This window comes from Herpailurus yagouaroundi, unplaced genomic scaffold (genome assembly GCF_014898765.1).
Source record: "Herpailurus yagouaroundi ecotype Mexico unplaced genomic scaffold, PumYag 162, whole genome shotgun sequence".
Lineage (NCBI taxonomy): Eukaryota > Metazoa > Chordata > Mammalia > Carnivora > Felidae > Herpailurus > Herpailurus yagouaroundi.
In genome coordinates this window covers 56650093-56667367 of record NW_024412403.1, presented here as the reverse complement: position 1 = coordinate 56667367, position 17275 = coordinate 56650093, and the positions used below count along the sequence as shown (strand labels likewise).

Genomic DNA, 17275 nt, shown 5'->3' with positions numbered 1-17275 from the left:
TTCCTTTGGAAGTCTGCATTCTTTCCTTGCTGCTCTTAATGGCACACAGCATTCTGGACCTAAAGTTTAACAGGAACAGTAAGGGGTAAGGATGTTTATTTGTATTCTGCATAGATTGTACAGTCCTGTGTTCAGGTTGTTGCATATATTTATTTCCAAGGTATGTATGTTAGACCCTCACTGTTTTGACCTTGTACATTGATGAAATGTTTTATATCTGCCACTTTTCAAGTGTTTAGTAGCCATGTGTGGTTACTGGTTACCATATTGGACAGAATGGTAAGCACAGGTTCTTTTTTTTAAAAAGCATTTTTAAAGTAATATATGCCATGTAAAAATATACAAAGTGTTCAGGGGGCGCCTGGGTGGCTCAGTCCAAATCTCGGTTTCGACTCAGGTCATGATCTCACTGTTTCATGGGTTTGAGCCCGGCATCAGGCTCTGTGCTGGTGGTGTGGAACCTGTCTGGGATTCTCTCTCTCCCTCTCTCTCTCTGCCTCTCCCCACTCATGCTTCCTCCATCTCTTTCAAAATATAAATAAACTTTTAAAAAATTAAAAAAACAACAAAGCATGCAGAAAGTTAAAAATGGAAAGTGAAAGTGTCTTCCTTGGCCTTCTCAACCTCTCAACCTCTCTCCGGTAGCATCTACTATTAAAACTTCCTGTTGTTTCTTTTAGGAATAGAAAGCTGTGCCCATCAAAATTATATATGTATATAAGCTTTTAATAAATGACAAAAATTGATTATACTAGGTATTCTATTTTATGTCTTTTTTTAAAAAAATATCATTAACGTTCTATCCAAAAGGTCTTGAAACAGCTGTGCATTTAGCTCTAACTACCTGTTTTAAAGGTCGCCTTGTATCCCCTTGTTTGGAAATCGCATTTACCATTTCCTCTTTAGGCTTTTATGTTGTTTCCACTTTTTGTTGTTGTTCTTGCTATTCCAAACAGTGTTGTAGTACATATTGTATGTTTATTTATTTTGTGTGTTTGTAGGGAAGAGTCCTACCAGTGCAGTTGCTGGATCAAAGGATAAGAACACAACCTCTTAAGAAGGGCTCCTAATGGTCCTCCTTGACAAGTGTTGTTTCTAAGCAAGGAGGGAGTATAGAATCTGGGCCAAGGCTAGGGCATAAAAGACTGTAAGGAAAAAGAACCAGAGCTAAAATAAAGATGAAGAAACTGTGGCTATGAGGCCAGATGAGAAATATTTATACCAATGGTCTTTTTTTTTTTTTTTTATGTTTATTCAGTTTTGAGAGAGTATAAGCAGAGGAGGGGCAGAGAAAGTGGGGGACAGAAGATCCAAAGCAGGCTCTGTGCTGACAGCCGAGAGGCCAAAACAGGGCTTGAACTCGTGAACTATGAGACTGTGACCTGAGCCGAAGTCAGATACTCAACCGACTAAGCCACCCAGGCACCGCACTAAACCAATAGTCTTCAGGGTGGCCTTTAAGTTTAACAAGTACAGTTGCTTCTGGGAGTATTTAAGAAAAGAGCCTTAAATATCAATGTATTTTATTGCAATAGTAGAGGTATGTATATGCTTTTATAACTGCTATTGTTTTTAATTTTGTTATAAAAATATTGTGCCATTATAATAAATATAATAATATGTTGATTGTATTTAGGTTGGGAAATGCGAGAAAGTATAAAGAAGACAAATTTCACTCATACTCAGAGAAAACTAATGTTAATACTTTTATTTCTTATTTCTGTCTATGTACTAGTTTTTACATAGTTGAGATCGTACTGTATATACACGTGTTTGTATTCAACTTTGCTTATCAATCCTGATCTTGTTGATTTATTTTCTTTCATTAATTTTTGCCTTTTTTTTTTTTTTTTTTTTAGGTAATAGAAATCTAACACGGTTTTGGAATGAATTTGGATACCAGAATAACAAGGATGTAGAGAAATCTTTAGATTCTATTCAGTATCAAAGAAGACAAGCCATGGCCATACCATTCATCATTCAGTGTGGTGAGTGTTGAATTCCATTCCAATCAGCAAACACTTAGTGAGTCAATATGCAAGTCATTGTGTTAAAAATGGGGTGTGAGAAAGACAAAGGTGGGTAGGATAGGGTTCTTGCTTTCAAAGGGGTTAGGGTCTAGGAGAGAGGTTAAGATACACATGAAACGAATTGTAATAAAAATGAAAATTAGGTAAGTGATGTCAAAGAGGCATAAAATTATTTGAGGATTCCAAAGGGAGGTGGAGGAAGTTGAGGCCAGGCTTTGTGATAGAGGTAGCTTGTGCTATGGTCTTTAAAGTAGAATTTTTTTTACCTTCTTCGATGTGGCCTCCTCTCTCCCTTTGGTTGTGGAGTTTGTTCTGCCAGTCGTCAGGTCCGTCAGGTCTATTCCTGGGGCATTCAGGATGATTTGATAGTTATCTGGTTGTGTTCATGGGACAAGGTGAGCCTAGGCTCCTTCCGCTCCCCCACTGTCTTCCTCTACCTCTGTCTAAGGTAGAATTTTGACAGGCAGAGATGTAGTGGGACATGTGTGTTAATATCAAGTGGATACTTCAACTAAAATTTTTGTCATAGAATAATAGATACAGTCGTTCAAAAAATTTCAATACGTGGCACTGTGTTAACTAGTACTTAGAAGTTAGCTACTGAATGAATGATGAATTAATAATAAAAGCTAAGAGTAGGTTGAGTAAACTTTAATTAGAGTGACTTAAAGGCCAGAGTAAGGAGTGTTTACTCTGATAAGTAATGAAGAGTCTTCGGAAGTGTTTCAGTATAAGAACAGACATCACTGAAGCATTCAGCACTTAGTGCATGTCTCTGATACATCTTCCAGCCACTATAGCTTCCAGAGGGTTAGAGAACTAAAGACACTGTCTTCTATCTGCAAGGAGTCTGCCATCCAGTGGAGAAGGCAGCCAGGCAAACAAAGAAAGTGCACGCCATGTGCACAATTTCGTAGTTGTTTACACAGTGTCGAGGGAACACTTCTCCGACCTCATCCCTGGGATGATCCAAAGAGGACCTGACTGTCGTTTGTAACTTGTAGGAAGCTTGCTCTGGCAGCTCAGTGCAGGATGATTTGGAGGAGAGCTAGAGCAAAGGTTGAGGTCAGGTTATGCCATGGGCATGATCCAGGATCCAGGGGAGAAATTGTACATGTTTGAAGAAGGGCACAGCCGTGGGATTTGAGAGGAACATACATGGCATGTATTTAGAAGGTATAATGGAGGAAATTGATGACTATATGCAACAGTCTATCGGATGGTATTAATAATAGCTGAAAATTTCTGTGTGTTTTTGATGTTTGCGGAGTACTGTCAGAATCCAGCCTCTAGTACACAAGAGCTGTATGAAATTGGGCAAATTCCTTACCTTCTTTAAGCCTCAGTGTTTAGACTCTTAAAATGGGGTTAGCATTTGTAGCTAAATCATACAGTTTGATGAAAATAATATGAATTAACACATGCAAAATTTACTAAGTGCTTAGGATGGCATATTAGGGTCCTCCAGAGAACCAGAACCGAAAGGAGAGGTGAATAGATGGATAGATATTAATTATAGGGAATTGGCTCACATGATTAAGGAGACTAAAGAGTCCCGAGACCTGCAGTCAGCAAGCTGGAGACCCAAGAGAGCCATTGATTTAACTCCAGTTTGAGGCTGAAGGCCTGAGGGCCAGGAGACCCAGTAATATGGTTTGAGTCTGAATGTTGACAGCCTTGTTACCCAGGACGAGCCGATGTTTTAGTTTGAGTCGGAAGTCAGGAAAAAATTGATGTCTCAGCTCAATGTGAGGACAGTCAAGAAGAAAAAGTTCCTTCTTTCTTAGAAGACAGTAACCCTTTTTGAGTTCTATTCAGGCCTTCAGGCCCACATTAGGAAGGGTAATCTTTTTAACTCAGTCTACCAATGCAAGAGTTGTTCTCATCCCAAGCACCCTCACAGACACACTCGGAATAATGTATGACCAAATATCTGGGTATGCCACGGCCCAGTCAAATTGACACATAAAATTTAGCATCATAAATAGTGCCTCGCAATGTTGGCTCTTAAAATTGTTATGTCATTTAATCCTTAACAATTCTTTTAGGTAAGTGCTAATATTAATATCTTGTTACAGACAATGATACTGAAGCACAGAGAAGTAGTTCATCCAGAATCATGGAGGTAGCAAGTGGTAGAACTATTCCAGTTCTCTTTAAAAAAAACTTTTTAATGTTTTTATTTATTTTTGAGAGAGAGACACAGAAAAAGAGTGCAAGCTGTGGAGGGGCAGAGAGAGAGGGGCACAGAATCCAAAGCAGGCTCCAGGCTTCGAGTTGTCAGCAGAAAGCCCGACACAGACCTCAAACCCACGAACTGTGAGATCGTGACCTGAGCCAAAGTTGGAAGCTTAACCGACTGAGCCAGCCAGGCTCCTGAGCTATTCCAGTTCTTAACCATTGTGACTTGAACGCTGTGTGACTTGAACCAGTGTGCAAACTGTTTCCATCATAGGCGAACAGGGAAAATGTTTACCTAAGAGCCATTAGCTGTGTATATGGATAGAATTCAGGATTAGCGTTAATCCTGGAAAGAGTGGAGTCCCTTGGTCCTAAAGGCATGAAGGAGTGAAAGGAAGAAATAGACAAATGAGGTCAGAAACCAAACTGTAGGCTGGAGAGTAGAGTAAGAGCAGGAGACAAACACAGGAAAAGAAACTGTGAACTGTTCAGAGAACTTGATTTTCCTTGTTATGTTAGTCATGTGGTTGGAGATGGAAAGTGGTGTTGGCAGTAGAGAAATACTGAATCAGAGAAAATGGAAGAGTCAAGTCACTAGAAATGTTCCCCTGTTCAAGAAGAGGTGGAGAGGAATCTATTAGTTAAGATTCTTTTGGCTGAAAGTAGCAAAAACCAACTGGAAAGAACTTAAGCAATAACAACAATGACAAAACAATAATAATAACAATAATTTATTGGTGGTGGTGCCCCAGTGTAGCTCATAGAATCCCAGACTAGTTGTGCTATCAAATATAAAAGGTATGTGATGATAGATTAACTTGCTTTGTTTCAAAAGATACCTCATACTTTTGGTATGTGCAATCAGCCATGTAACTGTGCTAGGTTCACTTCTGATTGTGGTCTTTCTCGTGTGTGATTTTGTTTTCATTCTCAGATCTTTGCCTTAAATGGAGAGTCTTGCCTTCTTCTATCAATTATCAGGAAAAAGAATTTTTTGATCTCTGGATTTGTGCAAGTAATCCTAACATCTTGGAAAACAGGTAGTTTTTGATAGTTTTCTAAAATTCTTTATCCATTTTTAATTCCTAACATAATTATGTATGAGACTAGGAAATTTCAGCTATAGATGTCTTAGCTTAATAGCTATCATCCCTGTGAACTGTTTCTATCTCTTTGCCACCTATGGAGAGACACTTTGTTAATGTACTTTTCCATCAAGATAAGAGACCTGGATGTAACTATTTGCAAACTTTGGGGACGTGCAGCTGTGTGCAACGTGTGCAGCAGGAGACCATGACCCAGTGTTTGAGTTCTGCCTTCCAGTTCATTTTCACACAATGTATGGCTTTATCATAAAGGAGTCTTATCCAGAGGGTGTCTCCAGGGGCACTAGCCTGTTAGACCATGTGCTTTTTTCTGTTTAAGTCACATATTGATTTCATTGCTTTGTGCTCCTGGAGGAAGAAGTTCAGACTAAAACAGGAAAAAGACTGATTAAGTATTGATGAATGTCACTGTTATTACTGGCCTGTTAGACTTCTGTGACTTTCCTTGGGGAGAAAAGAGTGAGTACCCCCTTTTAATGAAGGCACCCCTAATTCAAACATTGCTTCTCCATAGAGTTTGTCCTAAGTTTTTGGCCTGCATAAGTGGATCAATATTGCAAATACAGACATTAGTGTAATAATTCCTGTTTGGTTATTTTTATCTAGCCTTAAAACAAACAAACAAACAAACAAACAAACAAACGAAAAACCAAGAGAGAGAAAATTAAAAAAAAATATTTTAGAAACTGCTGCTAAAACCCCTTCCACCTGGAGTCCTCAGGTTAGCCATATTTAGAGACTAAGGAGAATGCCATTTGGATGTAAATTTTAAAAAATAAAAAAATAAAATTAAAGAAAAAAGAGGAAAAAAAAGGAAAATGCCAGAAGTGGTAAGGACTCTTAGATGGCCTGGGGGTTTTCAGTCTTATTTCTTGTTTTACAGGAGAACTTGCTTGTTTGTTTGTTTGTTTTCCAAATAACATTTATCTCAGACCCCAAATTTACAAGATAAGTGCAGAACTTTCCTGATTGAAATGGAAGCTGGAAATCTGGGGGCCAAAGACATCCACTTATCATTTCTGTTCTATACTCTCTGTACAAAGCTCTGGGGAGCTTAGAGCTTTGAGCTTTAGAGCTGCAGCGAGCATGATTAGACACTACTGATCTGGTCTCGTTCCTTCATTTTACAGAAGTGAAAGCTGAAACCCAGATGGGGGCTGAGAAACATGTTGCTAAAGCTACTGGCCAGGGTCTTCTGACTTGTCACCAGTTTCTAGCCCTAACTTGAAACTTAAATATCTCCCACATAGGAACCATGAGTTGGCTCAATTTCAGTATTTAGAATAGTTAATAGTATTGATCCCTTCCTGTGAGGTAAAAACTTTTCATGCATCATTAGGATAGTGTTTAGAGTTCTGACTCTGAGGCCAGGCTGCCTGGGATTGACGCCTGGCTCCATTAGCTGTGAAACCTTGAACAGGTAACAGAACCTCTCTTGAAATTGACTTTCTATCATTTAGGATGGGGTGTAACCATAGTACCTTTTGTATCTTCTCTGGGTCCAGCTGAGTCCCTTAGAAAGACAATTTACTAAGTTTCTGGTTACTGGGGGCTTCTTAGTTATAAGAATTGAGGTCCCTCCCCACACGTCTAACATATATGTATGACTTCTTAGCCCAGCCTTGGGCATTCTTGGACTCACAGAACTGGAATCTGTCCTCTACAGCTTTCTTTACCTCCAGCTTACCATTGTCCCTGGATTGGCACACTCTCACCCTCTTCTTGAAATGTGGTGATGCCATCAGAGAACATAGCAAAATTAGTTTCAAAGCTGCATTACAGTGCCCCTTGTGATGACAGGCAAGATAAATTTAGCCACATTGACAGAAAACTGATGGTCTCTCAAAGCCTAAAATGCAGAGAGTCATCTTATATTTATAATTTATGTCCTTGATTCTTGAAATATGCTGACATAATTTTGACCATGTGTATTTCATTTGCACTGAAAAGATTAGGACAAAAAATATGCTTGATGTGCCAGCAAGAGATTTAGGAGATATATAAAGAAAAACTCCTGATTATGAGGGCAATTACTAGAGAGTTGACACTTTATTGAAAGTCATTAATAGTTCCAATTCAATATGGTAGGATGGACCTGTATACTTTGAGAATACACCATGAAATAGCAACACCCTGTGCCATTCGATTTGGATAGAATCACATGAAATTGGTGTATTAAAGTGATGAGAAATGCAGTATAGTTTTTAGACAACATTTGATGAATGGAAGGCCAGAGTAATGGCAAAAAGTGGCATCATCGGTATTTATAGAAAATATAGTGTTATGGCCAGCAGTTAATTGCCAATTGTCAGTAGGGTTAATAGCAATGAACAGCATTTGAATGAACAATCTGTGTAACCAGAATTTAGGCAGGAAATATAATAACAGCTTTTTCTTACAAAGCAATTACATATATTATCTCATTTCCCGTTTACAATAACTGTATGAACTTTCACCATTTCTCAGAGGAGGAAACAGACTAAGAGAGGCCCCGTGACTTGTCCAGGATTCCTCTCCAGAGCTAAAATTTGAAGCTTAAGCTGTAGGTGTAAACTTGTACTCTTTCTGCCTTATCACATCCAGTCTCCAAAGGCATCCTCTTTGTGTGTGTTTCAAATTTTTTTTATTTGAGTAACATTACACACAATGTTACATTAGTTTCAAAGTGTGCAACACAGTGATTCAACATCTATACACCTTGCTCTATGTTCACCACAGGTGTAGCTACCATCCCTCACCATACAACACTGTTATAGTATCGTTGACTGTATTCCCTACGCTGTACCTTTTATGCCTGAGATTTATTCATTCCATCACTGGAAGCCTGTATCTCCCACTGCCCTTCACCCATTTTGCCCATGCCCCACCCCTTTCCCTCTGGCAACCGTCGGTTTGTTCTCTGTATCTGTAGGTCTGATTCTGCTTTTTATGTATTCGTTTGTCTTGTTTTTTTAGATTCTGAAGGCATCCTTTTATATTTCAGGAAGCCTAATGCCAGTTATATACTCTATAGTGACAAAACATACCATTTTACAAATGGTAGTATTCAGAGTTGATCCAGCAGGTAAAATGAAACCATTCTTTTTTGGACCACCAGAGCCTGTTTTTCGTTTCCACTTTATTTTTATTTTTATTTTTATTTTTAATACGAAATTTATTGTCAAATTGGTTTCCATACAACACCCAGTGCTCATCCCAAAAAGTGCCCTCCTCGATAACCATCACCCACCCTCCCCTCCCTCCCACCCCCCATCAACCCTCAGTTTGTTCTCAGTTTTTAAGAGTCTCTTATGCTTTGGCTCTCTCCCTCTCTAACCTCTTTTTTTTTCTCTCTTTTCTTTTTTTTTTTTCTTCTTCCGAGGGAGGCTAGACATTTTTTATCACAGTAGCTGAGAAATAGGTATCAGTATACTTCCATTCCATTCATGCTCTGTGTTTATCTGCATTTATAAATGGGGATCACCAACAGGGTAAGAATGATGCTTATCATTTGACTGAACCAAAGAAGTCTGCATTGTGAGAACGATATTTAAAAATATTCAGGGGCGCCTGGGTGGCGCAGTCGGTTAAGCGTCCGACTTCAGCCAGGTCACGATCTCGCGGTCCGTGAGTTCGAGCCCCGCGTCAGGCTCTGGGCTGATGGCTAAGAGCCTGGAGCCTGTTTCCGATTCTGTGTCTCCCTCTCTCTCTGCCCCTCCCCCGTTCATGCTCTGTCTCTCTCTGTCCCAAAAATAAATAAACGTTGAAAAAAAATTTTTTTTTAAATATTCATGGGTCATGTTGCAAGTTAAATTTTAATTTGCTTCCCAAAATCTTTAACTAAAGATAATTGACAGGATTGTGTTTTATTAAAATACTTGAGGTTATTCTTTTCTGAATAAAAACTGCATGTTGCCACAGGGTTTTTGCTCAAAATAGAAACCTCTATAGGTACCACCCCACAGATGTCTTCAAATCAGCACTGCAGGTAGCTGTACATATAGTAGGTACCCCCTGATTTGTTTAGTTGCCTCCTCTGTTTGAAACTCACAATAACAGTGAATACCATATGTGGGTGGAATTAAGTGCTTTTTCACAGTCCTGCTTGAATTTGACCACAGTTCCTCACTCCCTTCTCCTAAGGGGCAAGAAAAATATACCCTGAAGCCCTGAAAAACACAAATCATGGGTTTGATCTGCTCTGCTTCTCCAGCACTGTTTCAGCTGGGAGAAGGCCCTCCTAATCTTGGCCCCCTCCTCCCTGTCCCAGCTTCACAACACATTTATTTCATACAAACTTTGTCCCTTCCCCCTTATTTTTGGTTCGTATAAATAAGAGAAAAACCCTTGTTTAAAACAGGCTCTCAGAATTCACCTTGACATTTTGCCCCACTTCTGAACATGCCCAGTCATGCCCTGACTAAAAGCCATGCCCGGTGGGAGTTGAACTTCTTATCCTTGACAAGCCTTGCTATCAAGAGAAACAATATCATATATCAATTTTTTGATAGTTTGGCTAACTCAAGTCTACAGAACATAGCCGTGTGACCAAGAGTAGGAAAATAAGAAAACAAAACAAAACAAAACAAAACAAAACAAAATGCCCCAAACCTCCCAAGCCATATGTTTCAAAGGTGGTTAGTATTTTATGGAACCATAACGAGGGAGGCTCTTGTCCACAGTCTGCCTACTGTTCATTTACATACAGTTCTACTTGATTATATACTACGTGTGTTAACCAACTAGTGATTGGAAACAGCATAGCAGTAAGACTGGGCAGCACAGAGGCCCCTGCAAGTGTGTTTACCACAACAGCAGGGAGAGAAGGGTGGGAGCTGGGAGCACGCTGCAGCCAGGGTGTGGGGCTGATCGGTGATGAAGGGCTGTGCACGGCTCCGTAAGCCCCCAAGGCTGTGACTGAGTGCCTGCATGGCACCACAGTGGTCACAGTGCTTCACAGCCCTCCTGAGTTCTCAAACAAGGGATCCATGTGTTCCAGAGAAGAATTATTTGGTGTCATTAAGAGAGACATGGAGATTTCTCTCCAAAGTTTCTCGGGGAAAAAATGTTTGGCAATAATGAGATAAGCTTCAATTATCTGAGGACATCTTTGCAAAAGGCCTCATTTCATGATAATGCAGGATAAATGAAGCATTGGTAAAATAATGAAGGTTCTCCCATTCTTGTAAATATACCACCCTCCACATTTTCCCTTAAGCTCTTTTCCATGCAGGCTGGAGACGTAATGTCATGTATTGCCAAAAGTCATCAATACAGTGCTCTTCCTTTGTATTCACGTTTTGGATATAAGGCGTAAGGAGTATCTGTTCATAGAAGTAAGTCATCTTTCACAGACAATAAACAGTTTGATATTTCCTCCTGATGTTGTTTCTTGTTGATCGTGAAGTTGTCATCAGGCAGAAAACCTACCTTCCATCCCCCTGGGCACCATGAACAGAGCGTCAACATCAAAAAATGAGAAAGAGAAACAACTTCGAGAGGCAGTCCAAAGGTACCACAATCGACTGGCAGAACAGCAGCCACAGGTGAGCTGTTGTTAATTCTTTCCAAAATCTACCCAAACTCTTTGAGCTGTTGGTTTTATGTGTGCACATGAACTAAAGTGGTTGTTTCCTTCTTTTTTTGTCACCTGCTTTTCATTTTGGGGCTAAGGACTGTTTGGGAGGGAGCACAGTGCCCCAGGGGCTCAGAAAGGGAGGTGAGTTGTTAAAAAAAATACTACCTGTGACATTTAAGCCCATCTACACAGCAGTGCACGTGAGGAATAGGAAGATTTATTTCCACCTACAAATTCACATAGAGTCTGGTATAGGCGACATGGTCAAGACTGGGGCATAAGTCTGTATGGTTCCCAAGATTGTGCTCTTCCCCGAGAGTCGATTTTTGAGGTGAAGAATTGGTCTTTTAAAAAATATTAGCCTATTAATATAGAAACTCAATGTCACTTAATTGTTAAGAAAATTCAATAAATAAGGCATTACTATCAGTAAATGTAAGTCACCATGACAATTTCAAGTGAAAGAAAAAGTGGCATGCAGAAATATTATTTTAATCTCTTAATAAAGGAATTAGATCTGTTTACTTTATAGATTTAACACCCAAATTCAGCATTTTTAAATACAGCCTGTCAACTTCCTCAAATAGAACCTGAGGAGGTCAGCAGCATATGTCCAAATGTGTTGACCTCTCTGTAAATGTCAGGAAATAAAATACTTGAATAGAAAATTCTCTTATGGAGCAGGAAAAATGATCCTCAGGCTTAATACCTTATTATTATGTGTCTCCCTGTGCTTTTTAGAAGATAAACTTTCTTCTCCACCTCATTTCATCTTCTTACCTCTCCCACTTTGCTAGGGATCTGCTGTGCAGATCAACCCAGCCACCACTTGGGATCACAACCAAAGAAACCTGACCCTTCCTGTTAGTCTGGAGTCTCTGGGTCTCTCAGGAAGACCTGACTGAGAGTCACTTTGCAAACATATTCTCTTAAGCATTCCCTGTCCCCTGAAACTGGTGAAAATTTCTACAGTTCTTAGAGCCTCTAGTTGTGGGTTTGATAACACAGGTCAGAAGTAAAGGTATCATAGCCTGCAGTTATTTTAATCAACAAGTAGGTACAGTCAGATCTTTCCAATGTGGAATGTCTTCATTTGTTTTTCATTTCTTGTTTACCACTCCTGTAGATTTGTGAAGACAGACAGCATATCCTGAATTGATTCTATCTTTATTGCAGTCTCTGGATACTTTTTTTCTTCCCAATGGAGGTCAGAGCAGACCCTTGGATAGTAATAGTTGCCAGTTGCAAAGACTTAAATGACCCTTTTGTTTGTTTAGTATTGGCTGTTTTATTCATTACTAAGGTAGAGATTTTGATGGTAGCTGTTGGGGTAACATTTGGGCCATCCATTCTGCTTATTCTTTCTTTCTTGGTAGTTGAGTTTTTCAAAACGAATTTGATCCAGGTTTATAGATTCAGTCCGTTTTAAATTTAAACAAAGAAGTTTAGCGGTACGTGCATAGAGACTTGCTGCCATCAGTTCAAAGGATGTAAGAATCCTCACCCTCCTCGTCCTCTTTTGTGAAAATAATCTTAACATATTCAACTCATTTTCAACACTCAGTGCCCTTAGTTGACCCTGTTTTGGAGCTAATCAAGGAAAGCTTTGTTTAAGGTTCACCAGCCGTAGGCAACCAGTTAATTTTGAGGTGATCATTGAGCACACACTTGCCTTTGGGTCTGTCCCATGCTAGGCATTGTGGGAAATGCAGAGTAACTCTAATACCACAGCGTGAGCTCTGTGAGCTCAGGGATAACCTTGGTTTTGTTTACTGTAAATCTCTTACCGAAAACTGTTCCTGGCAAGTAGTAAGTACTCAATAAATAGTTGTTGAATCAATAGTAGAACACACGTTCAGATAATAACAGTTCTTTTGTAGACCGAGTCTAACAGCTGTTTGAAAATTAGTGACCAGGGGTGCCTGGGTGGCTCAGTTGGTTAAGTATCCAACTCTTAGTTTCAGCTTAGGTCTTGATCTCAACAGTTCATTAGTTCAAGTCCCACAATGTGCTCTGTGCTGGTGGCACAGAGCTTGCTTGAGGTTCTCTCTCTCTCTCTCTCTCTCTCTCTCTCTCTCTCTCTCAAAATAAATAAACTTAAAAAAAAAAAAGAAAATTAGTAACCATTGTAACATAATACTAGTTCAGTACTTGTCTGATCATAACTGAAACTACGATAGAGGTTTATTACAGGGAGAGAGTGGGGGCAGCTTCAGTCAAAAAAAGGTTCGAAGAAGGAATGGCAGGGACACCTGGGTGGCTCAGTCGGTTGAGCGTCTGACTTTGGCTCAGGTCATGATCTCAGGGTTCGTGAGTTCAAGCCCCGCGTTGGGCTCTGTGCGGGCAGCTTGGAGCCTGGAGCCTGCTTCAGATTCTGTGTCTCCCTCTCTCTCTGTGCCCCTCCCCAGCTTGCACTCTGTCTCTTCCTCTCTCAAAAATAAATAAACATTAAAAAAAATTAAAAGAAAAAAAGAAGGAATGGCAATTAACTTGTGTCTTGAAGTTTATTTAGGGTGAAGAGAGGGAAATGACCGGGCAGGCATTCTAGGTGAGAAAAACATTATAAACAAAGACTTGGAGATTAGCACTGACTTGTTCCTTCATGGTGCCAATCCTCTAAATTACATGCTAAACTTATGTATTTTAAAAAATAGACTCAGCATCTGTGTGACATGTCTCTCTTTTAAAAACTGTGTAACTCATTATAAAATATGGTAATTGCTGAACAGAAGACCTCTGGAAGGTGACCTCAATTCCCCTTTCACAAAAATAACCCATGAAAGTATTCAAAAAACTGTATTTTGGTGATAGCTGCCACATGCCAGAAACAAGACTCAAAACTGCCCAATAGTCATTGTGAATTACTCTCTTCCTGACCACCTTTCAGATGAAGTTCTGTTAGAATATAACATGGGCAAGGGTGCCCAGAAAAATAGGGCCTTAGTGCCATTCAGGTGAAGTGCAGACATGATTCAGGTGTGGGGTAGATATCACTGGAAAATCAGGAACTGGTTAGTGTATGACTATGATTCACTATGTCTACTGGTGGTGCCCATTCATTCAATATCAGGAAGTAATAAGATACATGCCGTGTAATTATGGTTTGCCCGCCTCTTGTTCTCCCTCCCTACCTCCCATTACTAGTGCCTACTTATGCGCTGATCAGACTGGGAAGCAAATATAAAAATGACCTAAATCTGCACATCCCATTTCGTGTTCTCTTGTATTTCATCTTTCATGGCTGAAGGCGTCCTGATCTGGAAAATGAAAAGTTCACTAGGTAAATCAAAGACCTTTCTGGATCTTAGATTCTGTGGTTCTGGGTTTTGTATCACTGACAACCAGGAGTGGTAAAATAATTGTAGGAGAGAGAGTATGATGGTACTGGAGCTACAGGCTCATGTCCGCCTCTCACACACCCTACCGGTATGATGAGTGACTAACCTCTAGGAGTACCGCCTACCTGAGCTAGAGGATACTCACAGTGGGACAGAAAACTGTTCTGGTAAAAGAGGTGTCTCAATGGTTAGATCTTGTCCTCTAGGAGAAAATGAACTAGCTAAGTCCAAAGATATCGTTTCCACAGATGGTATGTTATGTAATCCCTGCAACATAGCAGTCATATCAGTTACAGCAAAAGAGGGAAGTAAAGTTCAAAGACATTCAATAATTTGAATCAGTTGCACATTTTTAAGTGATGAAGTTGGGAGTTTGTTTCCTTTTTGTCTAATTTCAGCACAGATCTGCTCACACTCTCATAAGGTTGAATACAGACAGAAAGGACATAAGAACATTTACAAAGGCAACAGACTGCTACGTTGCAAAATATCTGTTTAGGAAAATACCTAATGAACTATGTGTACACAGTTCATAAGCTGCGTCAGCACCCAAAACCCTCTTTATAAATTGTGCTTCTGAAACAGCCCGTTCCACTCTTTCTCCTTTCTGAATAGATGAATGAATGATCTGTTCCTAACTCCATGTTTCAACTTCATTCCATAGTACCCGCTGTTTCTATACCAAGTGACAAGTGCCACCTGCTGGCCAAACGATAAAGCATTTTCATTTTCATTGTGTCACTTGATGGCTCTGCTACTATGTGGTGTGTTATCTGGATAATTGTTATTCTGTTTGTCAGTAAACCTAGACAATAATTGTTGAAGCCATAGAGTAGAGTTACAAAATCAGTGTCTCTGCATTTGAGAAACTTTCCAGTCCTCAAGTGTGCCCCTTTATGAGCTTTAAGTCACAGGTTAGATTTTCATCTACCTCCCGTTGTATCATAAGGATGATTGCATCATAATCATGCACTTGGAATATAGCTTTCGGCACATCTCATTCAGGGTTTTTTGGTACCACCTTAGATCCACTTAATGCCTTCAGTTATTAGAACACAGATCATAACTTGATTCCCTGAGTAAAGCCTACTCTGCATTTACCCCTTTGTACATAAATGATGTTAATGAGTCTGTATTTATATCATATGTGTTTTTGTGGTGTGTGCTGTATCACTTGCGCATCCTGTCTTTCTGCCTGAGTATTTTCTGACTAATATTAATTTCTTATCCTACACTCTAGGCTCTCTCTAATCTGACTCTCTTTGCCTTCCTGGCAGTACAGTTGACCCTTGAGCAACATGGATTTGAACTGCACGGGTCCACTTGTGCAGATTTTTTTTTTTTTTTTTTTGGTAAATACAGTAGAGCACAGTAAGTGTATTTTCTCTTCCTTATTTAATTAATAACATTTTCTTTTCTTTAGTACACTTATTGTAAGAGTACAGTATTTAATACATCTAACCTACAAAGCATGTGTTAATTTGACTGTTGTCAGTAAGGCTTCCAGTCAACAATATGCTATTAGTGGTTAAGTTTTAGGGGAGTCAAAAGTTAGTTGAAGATTCTCAGCTCTGTAGGGGTTGGTGGCCCAACCCCTGTGTTGTTCAGAGGTCATCTGTAGTTTCTTCCCCTCTATGGGAATTGCCCTGAGCTGGCCTTAGTCCTTAGGTGTATTCTCCATTTCCATGCTGCTCTGAGTGCCTATGATCCTTCCATTTGGTCTGGAGTGGCCTTTGTCTCTTTTTTAGCTCTTCAAGATCTAAAAATATCATTCTCTGTGTGAAGTCTTTTCTCATTCTCTCCCTATAAAAATGTCTTCTTTCCAGTTCTCTTTGTCCTTAATGGGTCTTTCTTAGAACATGTTTTACTTTCTACTTGGTACAATAGTTATTTGTGTATCTGTTCTGTCTCCTATATTAGACTATAAACTTTTAGAAAGAAGGGACCATTTTTATTCATCCTTGCATTCCCCAAAATACCTAGGCCTGGACCTTTCACGTAATAAATATTTACCAAACAATGAATGAAAGATTAAAGGAATAATCTGATTTATGCATAACTCTTCACAAATAGGTACAAAACTAATTAGTTTTCATTTGGTTGAGTTGGTCCACTCTACAAAAGTTAGACTTAACACTTTCTGTGTACATTTTGGAGACCAAAATGTTCTTACACTTGGTCAAAATAAGGTGTGGCATTTGGATGGGAATACAGAGACTGTATTTGGATTTAATTTGTCATGTTCATGGTCTTTGCATCAAGTGAAGAGCCTGTGTAAAATGTCATGCCTGTTAAAAAGGAATTCCAGCAACAGCATTCTGTTCTTTTGTGGTACTCACGTGGACACAAAAAAATGAAGTAGTATAATCTGACAGTTCCCACATTGGTTGTTTTAGCAGTAAATGTGGAGCAAGAAAGGCTTCGTGAACTTTTAGCTGTGTTTTTCAAATTGAAATGGCATATCTGAACACAACTTTGTAATGAAGAGTATGAATGCATTTTCCCATTTAGAATTTAATCTTTTAAATGTGTCATTATTGTGTAGGATGCTGAGATTTCAAATCTCTATAACCATGGAGACAGATGCCTTAGAAAATATATTTATTCATCAAGAGTACTTTTCAGTCTTCTTACATAAACTGCCATGATCTAAAATTTATGATACCTAAAGACCCTTGTCTAACAAGAAGCTATTATATTCACTGTAGTTGAAATATTTTACTTTATTACTCTTGCTACAAAGATCTCATTTCTCTGTGGTGATGTGTTGTTTTTCCGAAAGGGATAATGCATAATATATTCACACTTGTGGGCCCTGTGTTCACAGCATAGCAAACGAGACGTTAAGTGAATTGTTTATGTTGAACTAGTTTAGAAGTTCCTTGAGGGTAGATATCACATGTTCTTTCTCTTGTATACCTCCCACCACCACACCTGGCTCAGTATTGGGTAAAATAGATGTCCAACAAAAGATGTTCACCTTCTTAACTTGAATTGCTTGTCCAAATTATATTTCATTTCATTTCATTTCATTTCATTTCATTTCATTTCATTTCATTTCAT

General features: G+C 39.2%; 1 protein-coding gene across 1 annotated transcript in view; it reads left to right on the top strand.

The window, feature by feature from the left end:
* MORC1 (MORC family CW-type zinc finger 1) overlaps window positions 1-17275 on the top strand; it is a 164016-nt gene that overhangs the window by 84113 nt on the left and 62628 nt on the right. Inside the window, exons 15-17 of the mRNA XM_040484442.1 lie at window positions 1860-1988; window positions 5146-5251; window positions 10704-10842. Coding sequence (XP_040340376.1) covers window positions 1860-1988; window positions 5146-5251; window positions 10704-10842 — 374 coding nt within the window. The remainder of the gene's footprint in view (window positions 1-1859; window positions 1989-5145; window positions 5252-10703; window positions 10843-17275) is intronic.